The 13,122-nt window shown below is 44.6% G+C and overlaps 2 protein-coding genes across 7 annotated transcripts; one reads left to right on the top strand and one right to left on the bottom strand.

Annotated features, from left to right (window-relative positions):
* Positions 1 to 1,478: 1,478 nt before the first annotated feature.
* Positions 1,479 to 6,817, top strand: LOC117838659 (myosin-binding protein 7). Of its 3 annotated transcripts, XM_034718774.2 has the most exons (3): positions 1,516 to 3,142; positions 6,294 to 6,340; positions 6,442 to 6,817. In XM_034718774.2, the coding sequence occupies exons 1-3, from the start codon at positions 1,763 to 1,765 to the stop codon at positions 6,533 to 6,535; spliced, it is 1,521 nt and encodes a 506-aa protein (XP_034574665.1). In that variant the 5' UTR covers positions 1,516 to 1,762; the 3' UTR covers positions 6,536 to 6,817. The 3 variants fall into 3 exon arrangements, with proteins under 3 accessions (XP_034574666.1, XP_034574667.1, XP_034574665.1); XM_034718775.2 differs by lacking the exons at positions 6,294 to 6,340; positions 6,442 to 6,817 and adding an exon at positions 5,046 to 5,202 and having other exon boundaries at positions 1,479 to 3,142; XM_034718776.2 differs by lacking the exon at positions 6,294 to 6,340 and having other exon boundaries at positions 1,481 to 3,142.
* Positions 6,818 to 7,949: 1,132 nt separating this feature from the next.
* On the bottom strand, positions 7,950 to 12,984 carry LOC117835188 (probable E3 ubiquitin-protein ligase BAH1-like 1). 4 transcript variants are annotated; one of them, XM_072290384.1, is made up of 7 exons: positions 12,766 to 12,983; positions 10,922 to 11,157; positions 10,114 to 10,358; positions 9,770 to 10,039; positions 8,807 to 8,944; positions 8,558 to 8,616; positions 7,950 to 8,462 (listed from the first exon to the last, which is right to left on the bottom strand). In XM_072290384.1, the coding sequence occupies exons 2-7, from the start codon at positions 11,130 to 11,132 to the stop codon at positions 8,357 to 8,359; spliced, it is 1,029 nt and encodes a 342-aa protein (XP_072146485.1). In that variant the 5' UTR covers positions 11,133 to 11,157; positions 12,766 to 12,983; the 3' UTR covers positions 7,950 to 8,356. The 4 variants fall into 4 exon arrangements, 3 of the variants coding, with proteins under 3 accessions (XP_072146485.1, XP_034570460.1, XP_034570461.1); XM_034714569.2 differs by having other exon boundaries at positions 10,922 to 11,137; XM_034714570.2 differs by lacking the exon at positions 12,766 to 12,983 and adding an exon at positions 11,555 to 12,716 and having other exon boundaries at positions 10,922 to 11,137.
* Positions 12,985 to 13,122: the final 138 nt, after the last annotated feature.

The following is a 13,122-nucleotide window of genomic DNA, read 5'->3' as shown; positions in this document are numbered from 1 at the left end:
TCGTGCGTTGAACCAGTGGCGACCGAAAGAGTTTTTGGGTCCACATGCTCCTACTGCTTTGTCTGCATTCAGGTCTAGGGGCTGAGATTCCGAGGGCGGCGCGCTTTGGTTGCACGTACTACTGCTTCGCCAAGGTAAGTCCAGCACGGCCAACGCCACGCGGCGGAACCAGGGGACTGGGTCGCTGCCCCGTCGTCGCAGGCTCACTGCGTCCACGTGTAAATAACGTGTAATCGTATCATCGTGTCAGCCTGCCTGTATTCTCCTTCCTCCATTCCAAATTGTAGATTGTTTTGCCTTATCTAAATGTATAGATGTTTATATACATATAAATATAATGTATGTCTAGATGCATACAATTAGATGCATATAAACATCTATAAATCTAGAAAAGCTAAAATAACATATAATTTGGGATGGAACGAGGACTCATAGGATCCTGCATCATGCCTGATTGATTGAGCATGCTAGTTTGCATCCGACTAGTAGATTCCTCGTGGGGATTGAATCAGCCAACGCAAGCAAAAGCAAGTGCGTCCTGACTCCAGAGGATGCAGCATGCGTCCTGGAAAGAAGGGGTTAGATGACACCTCCATGTCATTAACCGTCGTTACATGGAGCCTGGAAGCCTGGAAGAAGTACGGGAAAGAAGCTGCAAGGACACACGTCGCCCCAGCTCCTGAATGATTCTCCTTAACCCATCCCAACCCCATAAAACGTGCAGGGCTCAACAGTTGCGGTTGCAGAAAACATAAAACCTGACAGCTGCTGCTTTGCTCCGTTGCCCGTCTCGCTGGCCATCCCCATTGACACTGTCTTTGATTGCTACAATTAATTATTTTACTTATCTGATTCGGGATCCATGTTTGAAACGGTAGCCTCATCTGCGGGCTACTAATTTTCGAGAATATCCGTGGAGCTGAGTTAATTTGAGAATAATCTAGCACAAACACATTGCTATTTTGAACCATTTAGCTTTGCCCTCAAAATCATATGTGCATAAACAAACCAGGTATTCTCTTTTCATCCTTCCAAAACCTGTTGCTACCGTCCAAGCGAGGAACAGATCAAATCCTTTGTCCCCCCCCCCCCCCCCCCCCCCCCCCCCCCCCCCCCCCCCCCCCCGGTTTTGCCTCGGACAGAATTTAACATCTCAAGTACACACCATCGTCTCTAGTAGGGGGAGTGAACAGTCACAGTACCCATCATCTACCCATCCAAATGGTGTCCAATCGATTTACCATGCCTATAGCATTTATCTTTTTCAGAGCCAAGCAACAATTTAATTAGAGATAGTTAGTGGATATAGAGATCAAATTTGTGCTGTTTTAGAATTGTATTCTGCTAAACCATATAGATGTTGTACCTTTTTCTTAGTTTTATAAATTTAACCCAGTAAGTACTTCGATCTCTTGGGAACTGAGAGAAATTCTGTTATTTTAAACTGGGAGGAAAGAAATATATAGATAAAGCGAGGAAAATTCTGAAAGCGAAATATCTTACTCCGAAGAATATCTCGCCTACCAGCCGCAGCCTACTTTGTTGTCTCCTCCTCGACCCCACTCTCGCGCCGGAGGCCCCACCTCGGGAAGGGGAAAAGAGGTGGGCGAAACGGCCAACACATCACCCGACTCGCTCGCCCGCCGCACCGATTCCTTCCAACTCCCTCCTCCCCCAAATCCAAACCAAAGCTCTGCCTGCGTCTCCGCCGCGCCGCGCTCTGATTGACCCCCCGAAACCCTCGCTCCCCGTCGCCGTCGCCATGGACGACGACCACGACCAGGACCCCGACCCGCCGTCGCCGCCCGCCGCCGCCGGGGGGCGGTGCCCGTGCTGCTCCTCCTCGTCGCCGGCCGTGCCGTGGCGGCGGTCCGTCAAGCGGAAGCTGGGCGCGGAGAAGGGGGAGGGCGGGGGCGGCGAGGGGGAGGGGGAAGAGGCGGAGCCCACGGCGGCGCGGGTGGGCGCGGAGGAGGAGTGCGCGGCGCTGCGGGAGGCGGTGGCGGCGGCGCAGTCCACGGCGTCGGAGCTGCGGGCCGAGGTCGAGGAGGAGCGCCTCGCCTCTGCCAGCGCCGCCAGCGAGGCCATGGCCATGATGCTGCGGCTCCAGCGCGAGAAGGCCGAGGTCCAGATGGAGCTCCGCCAGTTCCGCCGCTTTGCCGACGAGAAGATGGCGCTCGACGCCGCCGAGATCGACCAGCTCCGCGCGCTCCTGGCGCAGCGCGCGCGCCGCCTGATGAGGCTGCGCGCCAGGCTCCGCGAGTACCGCCTCCAGTTCCTCCACCTCGGCATCCCGCTCCCCGAGGGCGAGGACCTCGTCGCGCAGAACGCCCAGGAGGAGGAAGAGGACCTCCTACTGCTCGAGGGCGAGGACGGCTACGCCGACGGCGACGGGGGCTACTACCCTGAGCTCCGCTGCCACGACGGGGAGTACTACTACGAGGACGGGCAGGAGGAAGAGGATGCGGTTGCCCTCGATCTGGAGCGCCGGATCTGCCGCCTCGAGCACGATCAGGAAACTCACCTGCTTGAGCCGGTCCTGGAGGAAGAGGAAGGAACCAACCTTTACACAGATGAGGGGTTGCCGGAGTTGCCTGGGCTGGAGCGGGGCGGCTTTTATGCTGACGAGATGTTACCTGAGGAAGCTGTGGAAGAAAGGAGCCAACTCTACAATGACGATGAGGAGTTGCCAGAGTCACCAAGTGCTGGATTTGGTGGTGGGGAGGAAGCGAGTGAGACTGATGGTGTTGGCAGTGCAAGTGGCAGCGATAGGGTATACACAATCGACAAGGTGCATCAAGGTGCGTCTGCGCCAATAGCCAGGGTTCCGGATAAGTACCAGGATGAGGTGGTGGAGCCAGACATTAAGAAGCTTTATATGAGGCTGGAAGCGCTGGAGGCTGACCGTGAGTCAATGAGGCAGGCCCTTGTGGCGATGCGCACTGAGAAGACGCAGCTTGTGCTTCTCCGTGAAATTGCACAGCAGCTTGCCAAGGATGGAGCTCCAGCTGGATCAGGGGCTGGCGTGGGGCCAGGTGTACACCATACGCCGGGAAAATGCAAGGTGGGGATTGTAGAAAGAAGGTTCATGGAGGATAAGAAGGCAGCACTTGTCAAGACATTCTCCATGGTTGCTTTATTTAAGGTATGATACTTGTTTCTGTTGATAGGATACTAGTAGATCGTTGGTAAATTACATCAAACATTGCATCCTCTGCTGGACCTTGCCTTTTCGATTAGACTACGTAGCGTATAGTTTACTACTAACTCCATTTCACTATGTTTGCCCATGGCTTTGGAGAATACTTGCACAATGTACACCTGATTAAATGCTTTGAATGGATAGAAGTGGTTATCATATTGTTCAACAGCAGTATGAATGGTCATTTCACATTGATATTTTCATGGAACTCGTACTTTCGTGGTTAGTAGTTAGTATGCGTGGTGAGCTACGGACAGACAGTGAAATGGAGGGAGTAGGAATGTAGGATCTAAGGTATGGTGGTTTTGTGCTGATTTGGTGTATAACTCATTTTTAGATTCATTCATTTCATGCAGTAGAGAGCCACTATGTAATATCTATGTTAATATTCTAGCTGGGGTTCGAGCATATTTAATAAGAATGTTTTTTTTGTTGAATGTTGCTGTTGCAGTAATGCAGTATATAGTGGTTCTTTTCTTTCTAATGGTCTGGCCACCTCTTACATCTAAATATTTTTGCTAGTTGGCCCTTATAAAGTCTAAAGATAGTAATGTTTCTGTTTTGGTAACAAATTAGCTGTGCTTAACATTATTTCTTAACTTGTGACTGTATAAGTCTGGTTAACACGATTGTGACACCCATGGATTGTTCTTTCCTATGTACGTTTGTGGCGCTCGTGGCCGTGGCTTTGTGTTCTGGTTGTCAGTCGGATATTGTCAGACTATTGAGGATGAGTTTGGTTCGTGCCGAACTTTGCCATGCCAAAGTTTAGGCGCGCCATAGTTTCTTAGGCTGCTGTTTGGTTCACTTCCACAGTTGCAGCTTGCCACAGTTTCGTAGCCACATGCCTCACATGTCATACTCATTTCTTGCCAAACTTTGCCACAAGTGTGGCTTCCATTTTGTTGGCCAAACTTTCTTTGGCAGCCACAACTTGGCTAAGGTTGGTTATGGCAAGGTTAGGGACCAACCAAACAGGTCCTAAAGGCCTAACTGCCTAGCTCCCTGTTTCCCCTGTTCTGGTTGCTTTCTGCGTGAACCAAAGGCTTGTGTATAGGGAAAGATTTTTTTCCCCCTTAAGCATAAGTCACATGTCCTAAGTTATGACGCTCTTTACTGGTGATAGGATACTGGTAAGTTGGTGGTAAACTGCATAGAAGTTGCAGCATTTTGCTGGACCTTGCCTTCATAAAGTAGACTGTATGTGGTGTATAGTTTAAGATCTAAATTATTGTGGTTTCGTGCTGATTAGGTCTATTGATCATTTCTTGATTCATTCATTTGACCCAGTAGAGTTTCCGCTATGTAATCTATGAAACACATATGATCTAAATGTTTGTTGTAGAATGCAGCTGTTGCAGTATATAGTGGATGTTTTTGGTGCTCTGGGCAAGTCTTTCCTAATTCTGAATGATTTTGGTAGTTAACCCTAAAGATAGTAATGTTTCTGTTTTAGTAACGTATTAACTATGCTTAATACGATTAGCTATGTGCAACTGTTTTCCAACTTTTGAGACATTAAGAGCCAAAATAGGAGGGCAATTTTTGAAGATTTAAATTGTAGAAAACTTACGGAATTGAAACTATGGTGTTTTATATTTAAATATTTAATGTAGATCATCTGCAGATATTCACTCGTTAGTAGGTCAAGCAAGAGATAGATTTGGATATCTTTCTGCTGTTCCTGCTGACTGGCTTGCGTGATCGAACATGTTGTTAATTGTCGTGGCATGATTTATTTCTAGGGTTTATTGTTTAATAAAACCAATTAATAGCGCATTCAGATTTTCAGCTTTAATTAATCACACCTCCTAAACTGGTGCCTGAAATCGTGGAGCAATTTCAGGTCGAACGCTGCAGCTCCATGGAATCCGGTTCTGTTACCAGTTAGGGTTCCAGGGTTTGGGGAAGGGGCATCAGTGGATTCCGAGCATAGAGGGGGCCTGGGAGGCAGGGTACGTCAGGTGTGCGCGGCAGTGGTGGCTGGCCAGGCGTTTTGGGTGGGGGGTGGGGAAGTTAGGGTTTGGAGGGGGCTGTGGTGGTGTCCCTGTCAGTGGGTGTGCTGCCAGGGACGACTGGGTGAGGGCAGGGGCGAGCACTGCTTCATATCTGGAATCTGGATGAAGGTATGTGATGAATGATTGGGAGGTAGAAGCGCTGGAGCCATCCGATCTCACATCACCGGTCACTGAAAAACCAGAAAAAAAAAAGGCACCCTGGAGTTTATCGCTTTGCTTAATTAGTCGATCCCATTCTGTTCCGATGAAAAAAAATTCAACACTTCCAAGTTTTGGGATGCCAAAACACAAGAGAAAGCATGTGTGGGTACTGGGATACCTTAGTGTTCTTGCCAAATATAGTGGTAGGGGTTAGTGTTTGGAGGGGGCTGTGGTGGTGTCCCTGGCGGTGGGTGCGCAGTGCGTTGCCAGGGACGGCTGGGCGAGGGGCTGAGGGCAAGCGCTGCTTCGTATCTGGATGAGGGTATGCGATGAATGATTGGGAGGTAGAAGCGCTGGAGCCGTCTGATCTCATATAACTGGTCACTGAAAAACCAGAAAAAATAGGTTCCCTGGAGTTTAGCACTTTGCTTAATTTGTTGATCCCATCCTGTTCTGTTAGAAAAATATTCAACACTTCAAATTTTTGGATGCCAAAACACAAGAGAAAGCATGTGTGGGTACTGGGGTACCTTACTGTTCTTGCCAAATATAGTGTGATTGTGGCACTCGTGGGAGTTGGTACCATTGATTTCTACTTTAACTAAGGGGTGTTCTATTCATAGGGCAACTTATTATGTTTTCTTAAGCATATCACACGTAACCAAGTGATTGACATCCAATAAAGTAACACATGACTCTCTACATAAATGCAGTGGCCGCAAATCCGAGTTAAACTAAAAAAATCTGGCTACTTCTAAGTAGCATTGTTCCAAATGCACTTGAATTGTATTGTTATTTTGCACCTCTACAATCTAAATGTGTTCTTTAGATGTAATCATTGTGATGTTCCCTTGTGCTTGCACTGTTTTTATTGTTGAAATCGATAACCTAGTAGTCTATTTGCAAACTTAAGTATTTGTTGTCATCTTTTGCAGTGGGTCCTTACTTTATTCGGTAAGAAAAAGAAGCTATTACAAAGCAGGTAGGAGAGGCTTCAACGGGAATTCAGTCCTTGATATATATATATACTTATTTTATCTGTAAAGCATTATGATATTGACTGTCTTCCTACTTGGTTGATAGGTATACTTTTGGCTTATCAAGTAACAATGTTGGTTTGCTCCTACTCTTGGATAAGTGCCCGCGGATCCAGAAAACCCTCACAAGAACAGGGTAAAACCGGCCAAAAAAAGCATCAGTGGCTGTTTGATGTAAATAAATAGCTATCAGTTGGGAAGTTGGCATCAGAGTGCATTTTTAGTGAAGGTTGGGTGGAGCTGGTATTGTTTTGATTCTTTAGTTGGGTGATTTTCTTTTCCCGTTTTGGGTGATGAGGATGAATATGCGTTGCTCTTGCAATTGTTTAAGTCACGAGAACCGCTTTTGCGTCTTTATCACCAGCAAAAGCTTGTTGATTGTATAGTGCGCTTGAAATACACCATGATGGTTGGTTGATTGCTTTGCTTGCTTCCAGATTGATGAGTGAATATTGATTAACTTTGGCATACAATTTGCGCCCAACCTTTTGCAAAAAAAAAAATCCTTATGCAAATACTAAGTCCGTTTATGTCTGCATGTACATGTACATATTTGTTGCTATTGACATGGACTGACAGATCTGTTAATTGAAATCTGTATAATCTCTGGTCCGAACGGCTGCCCCTTGAAAATCTGTATAATCTCTGGTCCGAACGGCTGCCCCTTGAAAATATTCATAACTGTACTGAAATGGCAGGTGGAAACCAATGCAGGAACGCAACTTGCATGGTGCATTGGTACTTGCTCACACTTCTGACCGGAATCCGGATTATAATGGTAGCTGGTATTCTCAATCCCGGAACTAAAGTTTAGTTCGTGTCACATCGAATATTCGGATGCTACATGAGCTAATTACAAAACTAATTGCAGAACCCTTAGGCTAAATCGCGACACGAATCTATTAAGCCTGAGTAATCCATCATTAGCGAATGTTTACTGTAGCACAATATTGTCAAATCATGGACTAATTAGGCTTAATAGATTCGTCTCGCGATTTAGCCTAGGGGTTGTGAAATTGGTTTTTTAACTAGTCTATATTTAATACTCCTTATTAGTGTCCAAACATTCGATGTGACAGGGGTTAAAGTTTAGCTCGGGGATCAAACATCCCTTGAGATCCTAGACAAACTAGTGAACTGGCCTATCTATTGGTTGAAGTGTTTGCAAAATTCCTGACACGGAAAGGTGGCCCATGCTTGAATTAGGAATATGCACAAATATACTGAAACAGCATGTGGATATGAGTACAGGTAAGCAGCTAACATGGTACTCATCTGCGTGTACACTTCGATGACCTATGAGCCAGTCCATCCCACGTTAAAAGTGCCATTTCGTACTTGCTACTGTGTTATCTACTTCAGAAAGAGTAAGGAGCGAGTAGAACGGAGTTAGTTCTAGTGTTCTACTCCCTCCATCTCAAATCACTATTTGTTTTGGATTTTTTCTAGATATATAATTTTTGCTATGGATATAGATGTATGCATGTATAGATACGTAGCAAACGTTATGTATTTAGAAAAGTCAAAACAAATAGTAATTTGGGACAGAGGGAGTACATATCAAAATGCATCACATTCCAACATTTGGCTTTACTTCTACAGGCAAATAACACGCCAACAATCAATAACTAGGTAAATAAAATAGAGTACACCATCAGAGAATACATCTTACATTGTTCCAAACTAGGTGGGAGGAATAAAGGAATTGGTTAAATCTGTTCGTTTTTTCCAAATCTGAACAAACCAGCTGGAGTGGATTTTGCTTGCTTCGTCCAGGGCACAGCTATGCTAATCTCTGTTATATTAGTGCAGTTAACTTCCTTTGGATGATGCTTGCTAACAGTTAACAGATGTAATCAGCCAGAGAACCATCGATGCTTGAGCTTTGATGTCCATCTTGGTGATTATTGCAATGGCAAACATTAGCGTTACAGCAGCTGAATTTGTAAGAAGATTGTACTTCAGATGCCCATTGATAGCATCGCCTGTGAGTCCCAGTATTCTTTGGACTGCTTCACCATCGTGGTTCGCTCTTCGCGCAGTCTCTGCCTCCAGTAATCTTTGTCCCTGATTAAACAAGAGATGCAAGTTATATCTAGGATACGTGATATATTTCCATAATTAGTTCTCTCTCACAAGAGGTGTAGGTCAAATTCTGATACCTTCTTTTGAGGAGCAATTCCAGTTCACTCATATGCACAGCATGGCCAAAAACACCAACCTGGAGGTCATCAAATCCAAATGATCACTATGGAAGTTGAAGCATTATTTATAAGGTAGCATGAACAGCAAGGTAAATGGGTTGCATAGCAAAGGTGATCAAAGAAACATATTGCAAATGGAAGACAAGTTTCACAGCAACAAGGAGACAGAAAAATAATGTCTGGCAGCCAGTAGGAATGCTCACTCACCGCTCGGCATACAGGGCACTTGGCATCCAGAGGTGCAGACTTGACACCCTGGAAGATGTAGACAGAAGCAGCACCACATGCACAGGCTTTGCAGAACAGATGCCCACAGCTAAGTGCATAAGGGTTGAACAAAGTGTCCTGCACACATTGTAAGTGGCAAAAATCAGCAACATGGATGGTGTATTCAAGCAGACTATGAAGAGACAATGTCTGAAGTTTCCTCTGCATAATTTCTTACAAGTGTCTTCAGGATCATCTCCTATCAAATGGGTGCAGTTTGTTTGCAACCTACTTTGTATTTACTACAAAACAATTCAACGAAATATTGAAGAAACTTTCTTTAAAAAGATTGAAAACATTATTCTGTACAGATGCACAATATGAAAAAAATTTATATTTATGAAGCATATTCTGTACATCATTATGTACATATTGCTTTGTTGGTTGGCTATATAGCCATAGTAACATGAGGTTGCTAGTGCATTTTAGGATGCAGTGGCTATGTAAAATGCATGACATTATGGAAATAGCAATTAAAAAATTTAGCAACTACTCCCTCCATTAGTTTTTAGTAGGTGTATTATTATTAGAAAAGGTCTTTAGAAGCATACCTCGGCCACCAATTCTCATACAATATATTATCCATTGTTACAAAATCAATGGTGTATTAAAAGATTATTGAAATACAAATATATTCATCTTTTCTTTACACTAAACATGGATATAATTAAATTAATTGTTGGTTAAAATTCATGAAGTTTGCCCTTTCGCAATCCTAATACACCTACTTAAAAGAATGGAAGGAGTATGTACTCTCTGTTTAAGCAATATCACAAATAATTGCGCTACTGCAAAAATGAAACAGTTAGATCTAGCTATTTCTATGTTGGGTCCAACAAAAGCCACTCTTTTAGTTCTAAGATATTTTTAGACAAAGAAAACAGAGGTTAAAGAATATCTCACCAAGCAAATTGGACAAGTTAGGCTGTACTCATACTTCAGAGTTTCAGAAATGGTCATCGTTAACAATGGCTGTGCTCCAGACAGGTCACAGGAAAAATTCTTGAAGAATCCGTTCTTGAAGAACCCTCCACCTCCAAGTTCATCAGCATCTAAATCGTCACAGTTGAGATGGAAAGCGCCAAGCTCTATCAGCCAAGGCGATTGCAACAGTTCGATATGCGCAGTTTGCATCTTGCTCTTGAAGTCTCTGCCACTTACAGAACCATGTATCTGCAGAGTCGAACGTATAAATACACATAGAGACCTCAAACATGTCTACTGACAATCAGAAGATCAATACTTACCTTGTCATATTTCTTGAGAATTTTGCGAATAGCAATAGCATTCATGGTCACATAGTTGAGAAGCATTCTGCCTTCTTGAACCATTATTTGTTGATCATCTATGAAGCACTGTCTAAAACGCCATATATAGCGTTGTATTCCTGAAGGAATATGAAGGTGGAGGAGACGTTGTACTCTAGATCTGAAACAGCCTGCTATTTCCGATGCCTCCTTGTTGAGTTCTGTAAAGAACATCTCATCACACACTGAACAAGAAAGATACAAAAAGTCAGAATCATAGTGTAAGTTGTAAGTCAAGCAGAAAAAAATTGAAAATGAATAGCAAAATGTAAACAGTAAACTTAATGACTTCGAGGAAAGTCAATTGTTCTAGTCAGGCTGTATATTTTCATGCTTGCAGTTATGAAATTAAATCGACTGACCAAGAATTACATCCCAGTTAGGTCAAACAGATATGGTCTTGCTGATCTAAGACTAATAATATTTTCAAAGCACGGAACTCAGTTGTGCAAAACTAAATAAGAATTTTTTTTTCATGGAATAGAAAAATGACTACTGTCACATTTCTTTTGTTTTAAATCAGTTAGCCCCCCTTTTTCATAAAAATATGCTATTTCCTCAAAAAGTTTCTGAACTGTAAATAAAATCACATGTTTGTTTAAATTAACAAAGTAACAGGCAAATGCAAAAGGATGATTGTTAACTATGAAGATAATATTATTGTATCTTCATATAATAATCTCATAAAAGCAAGAGATGAAAGAATTGTGCATGGTCTGCATTGTTGGACTAGAAGTTAGGGACATACATGTGCATGAGTTGCATTCGCAAACATCTGAATATTCGTCGCTCCCCTGCTCTTGCTCATCATCATTTGCTCCATCTGCTTGCAATGAGCGACCAACTCGACATTTCTTCAGTACCTTCTTGAGGCGTTTGTATTCTACACGGGAGCATTGTCCTAGGTACTTGTCCTGCTCCACGCGGAGGTACTCTTCATATGTTGCACCAAACTTCATCGTGACTACAGAAATATACGATATCCTGAGGAGATTAGTCACTTCATTATGAAATTCTAGGAGTAAACTAAACCAGTAGACAATAAATTATACCATATAATAAGCATAGTTGGTCACACTATTATGTCTACGATTGATCAAGGGATGTTTCTGATGGACTTTTAATACTGTCACCTCCAAAACCAGATTATTTTTTAAAGATCCAGAGGAGATGAAATCTTTTAAACAAGCAACTGCACTCGCTCCAGGCATAAGTTAACTATGATCAAAGTTAACCTTGGATGTGATTAACTGATACAGGTAACAGAGCTCTGCTAAACAATGCATGATCCAAATTGTAATGGACTAAAACAAGAGAAATAAAATGGTAATATGCAGTGAGAGGAGAGGCTAAGCGAAACCCGTTGGCTAAAGTTGTATACCTTCTACTTTTACAGACCGTAAACATGTAGAATTCTGGTAACCGTTGCAGCCCGCTATCTAGACCGTAGTTGCCAAGCATATTGATGTAACTGTTGATCTTTCAGTTGCTCCATTGCTGAGCTTGAAAATCAATGGCTTAATGGACATCAATATCTGAGTTATTTAAGAATATCTTCCATATGATCTTACAGGCTATGCGACCATATACTTGAATTCAAGATTCAGCATTTTCAAAAAGGAGAAGAACCTAATAGTTTCTCAAGCAAATGGATCAATATTATAGTCGTGCGGAATGATGCCACTGCTGACTTTGAGCCTAAAAGGAAAAGATTTGATCTTATCAACCCAATAAACCATATTAGAAACGTTAGTGCCATGTCGTGCAATAATGTCAACATCTAATACTAACACTTGACTTTTCTTCAGACGCGGTTTAGCTTTAAACCCACAGAAATACCATCCTAACACTTGGTTTAATTAATTCCCGGGAAAAACATATTGATAGAAATCTATACCAAACTTGATAGTTGGCGTGTGAAGAGATTCAGTGGATAAGGACAGGACCAATACGAATACTCCTACTGGATATTGCCAAAAGACTTTTTTCAGAGGTTGCGTAGCATGAAACCCAAGCACAAACCATGCATATCGACTGACAAGCCCCCAACAAAAAACAACAGCACATTGACTACGTCCAGCTCTGCAATGGATTTGGTCGATCAGGAAAAAAGGGAAAAGGGGTGACAAAACAGGAGGGGATGGGAGAAAAACAGCTGGCGGACAAACGAAAAGGCAAAGAAGCGACAACGAAGAAATGGCGTGGACCAACCCGAGAGTATATCTATCTATTCCCTCAAGAATCGAATCGGCGATGTGGAAGAGAAAGAAAGGTTTGAAACTCCGAGCTCCCACGGCCAACCGCCCGCCGGGCCCGGCAGGGAGCCGCGGAAGGCATCGTATTCGCTGGAGTTCCAATCCTCGCGGACCATTCACGAATCTCGGTCACTGTGCCGCCAGGCAACAGCAAGATCGTGGAACCGCATCCAAGATCGCGGCGGCGAGCGCGGCGCACCGACCAAATGGCGCGCGCGCGCGCAAGCAAGCAAGCAAGAAGGAAGCGGACAGAACTTGCGGGAGCGGGGAAGCAATTGCCGTCCCCCTCAGAGGCGCAGAGTGATCGGGCGGCGGCGCGCGGGATCGCGCAAATTACCTGCATGGACCGCCGGAGCGCGGCGAGGCGGGAAAACAGGATCGCCGCGCGGAAGTGGCGAGCGCGCGGAGGAGAAGAAACGGCGGCGGCGGCGGCGCTCTGGTTGGCCCGGCTCGGCTCGGGGACGCGCTTGCTTGCTCTGTTGGGCGCGAGCTGGACGAAACGGGAAACACGCTCGTGATGGCGTTTGCGTCGGTCTGGCGGCCGCCTCAGCTCCGCTCCTGTTGGCGAAGCATTAATACGAGTGTCTGTGGTGGGAGCGCGCGAGATTTCCGGGTTTCCCACCTGGACGTGGGCCCCACGAACCGCAGGTCGGCGGTGACGGGCCCACCTGTAAGGGGCACGGTTCGGATAGTG

Source organism: Setaria viridis, chromosome 9, assembly GCF_005286985.2.
Source record: "Setaria viridis chromosome 9, Setaria_viridis_v4.0, whole genome shotgun sequence".
Taxonomy (NCBI): Eukaryota; Viridiplantae; Streptophyta; class Magnoliopsida; order Poales; family Poaceae; genus Setaria; species Setaria viridis.
This window is presented reverse-complemented; position numbering and strand designations above follow the sequence as displayed.

Bases quoted from the DNA above. Each gene is read 5' to 3' on its own strand.
- LOC117835188 (XM_072290384.1), bottom strand. From the start codon at position 11,132: ATGAAGTTTGGTGCAACATATGAAGAGTACCTCCGCGTGGAGCAGGAC. The intron at 10,040-10,113 runs GTAAGTATTGAT...TCGACTCTGCAG, and splicing joins TTCTCAAGAAATATGACAAG to ATACATGGTTCTGTAAGTGG. The intron at 8,463-8,557 runs GTATCAGAATTT...TTGTTTAATCAG, and splicing joins GAATTGCTCCTCAAAAGAAG to GGACAAAGATTACTGGAGGC.
- LOC117838659 (XM_034718774.2), top strand. From the start codon at position 1,763: ATGGACGACGACCACGACCAGGACCCCGACCCGCCGTCGCCGCCCGCC. The intron at 3,143-6,293 runs GTATGATACTTG...CATCTTTTGCAG, and splicing joins CCATGGTTGCTTTATTTAAG to TGGGTCCTTACTTTATTCGG. The intron at 6,341-6,441 runs GTAGGAGAGGCT...CTTGGTTGATAG, and splicing joins AAGAAGCTATTACAAAGCAG to GTATACTTTTGGCTTATCAA.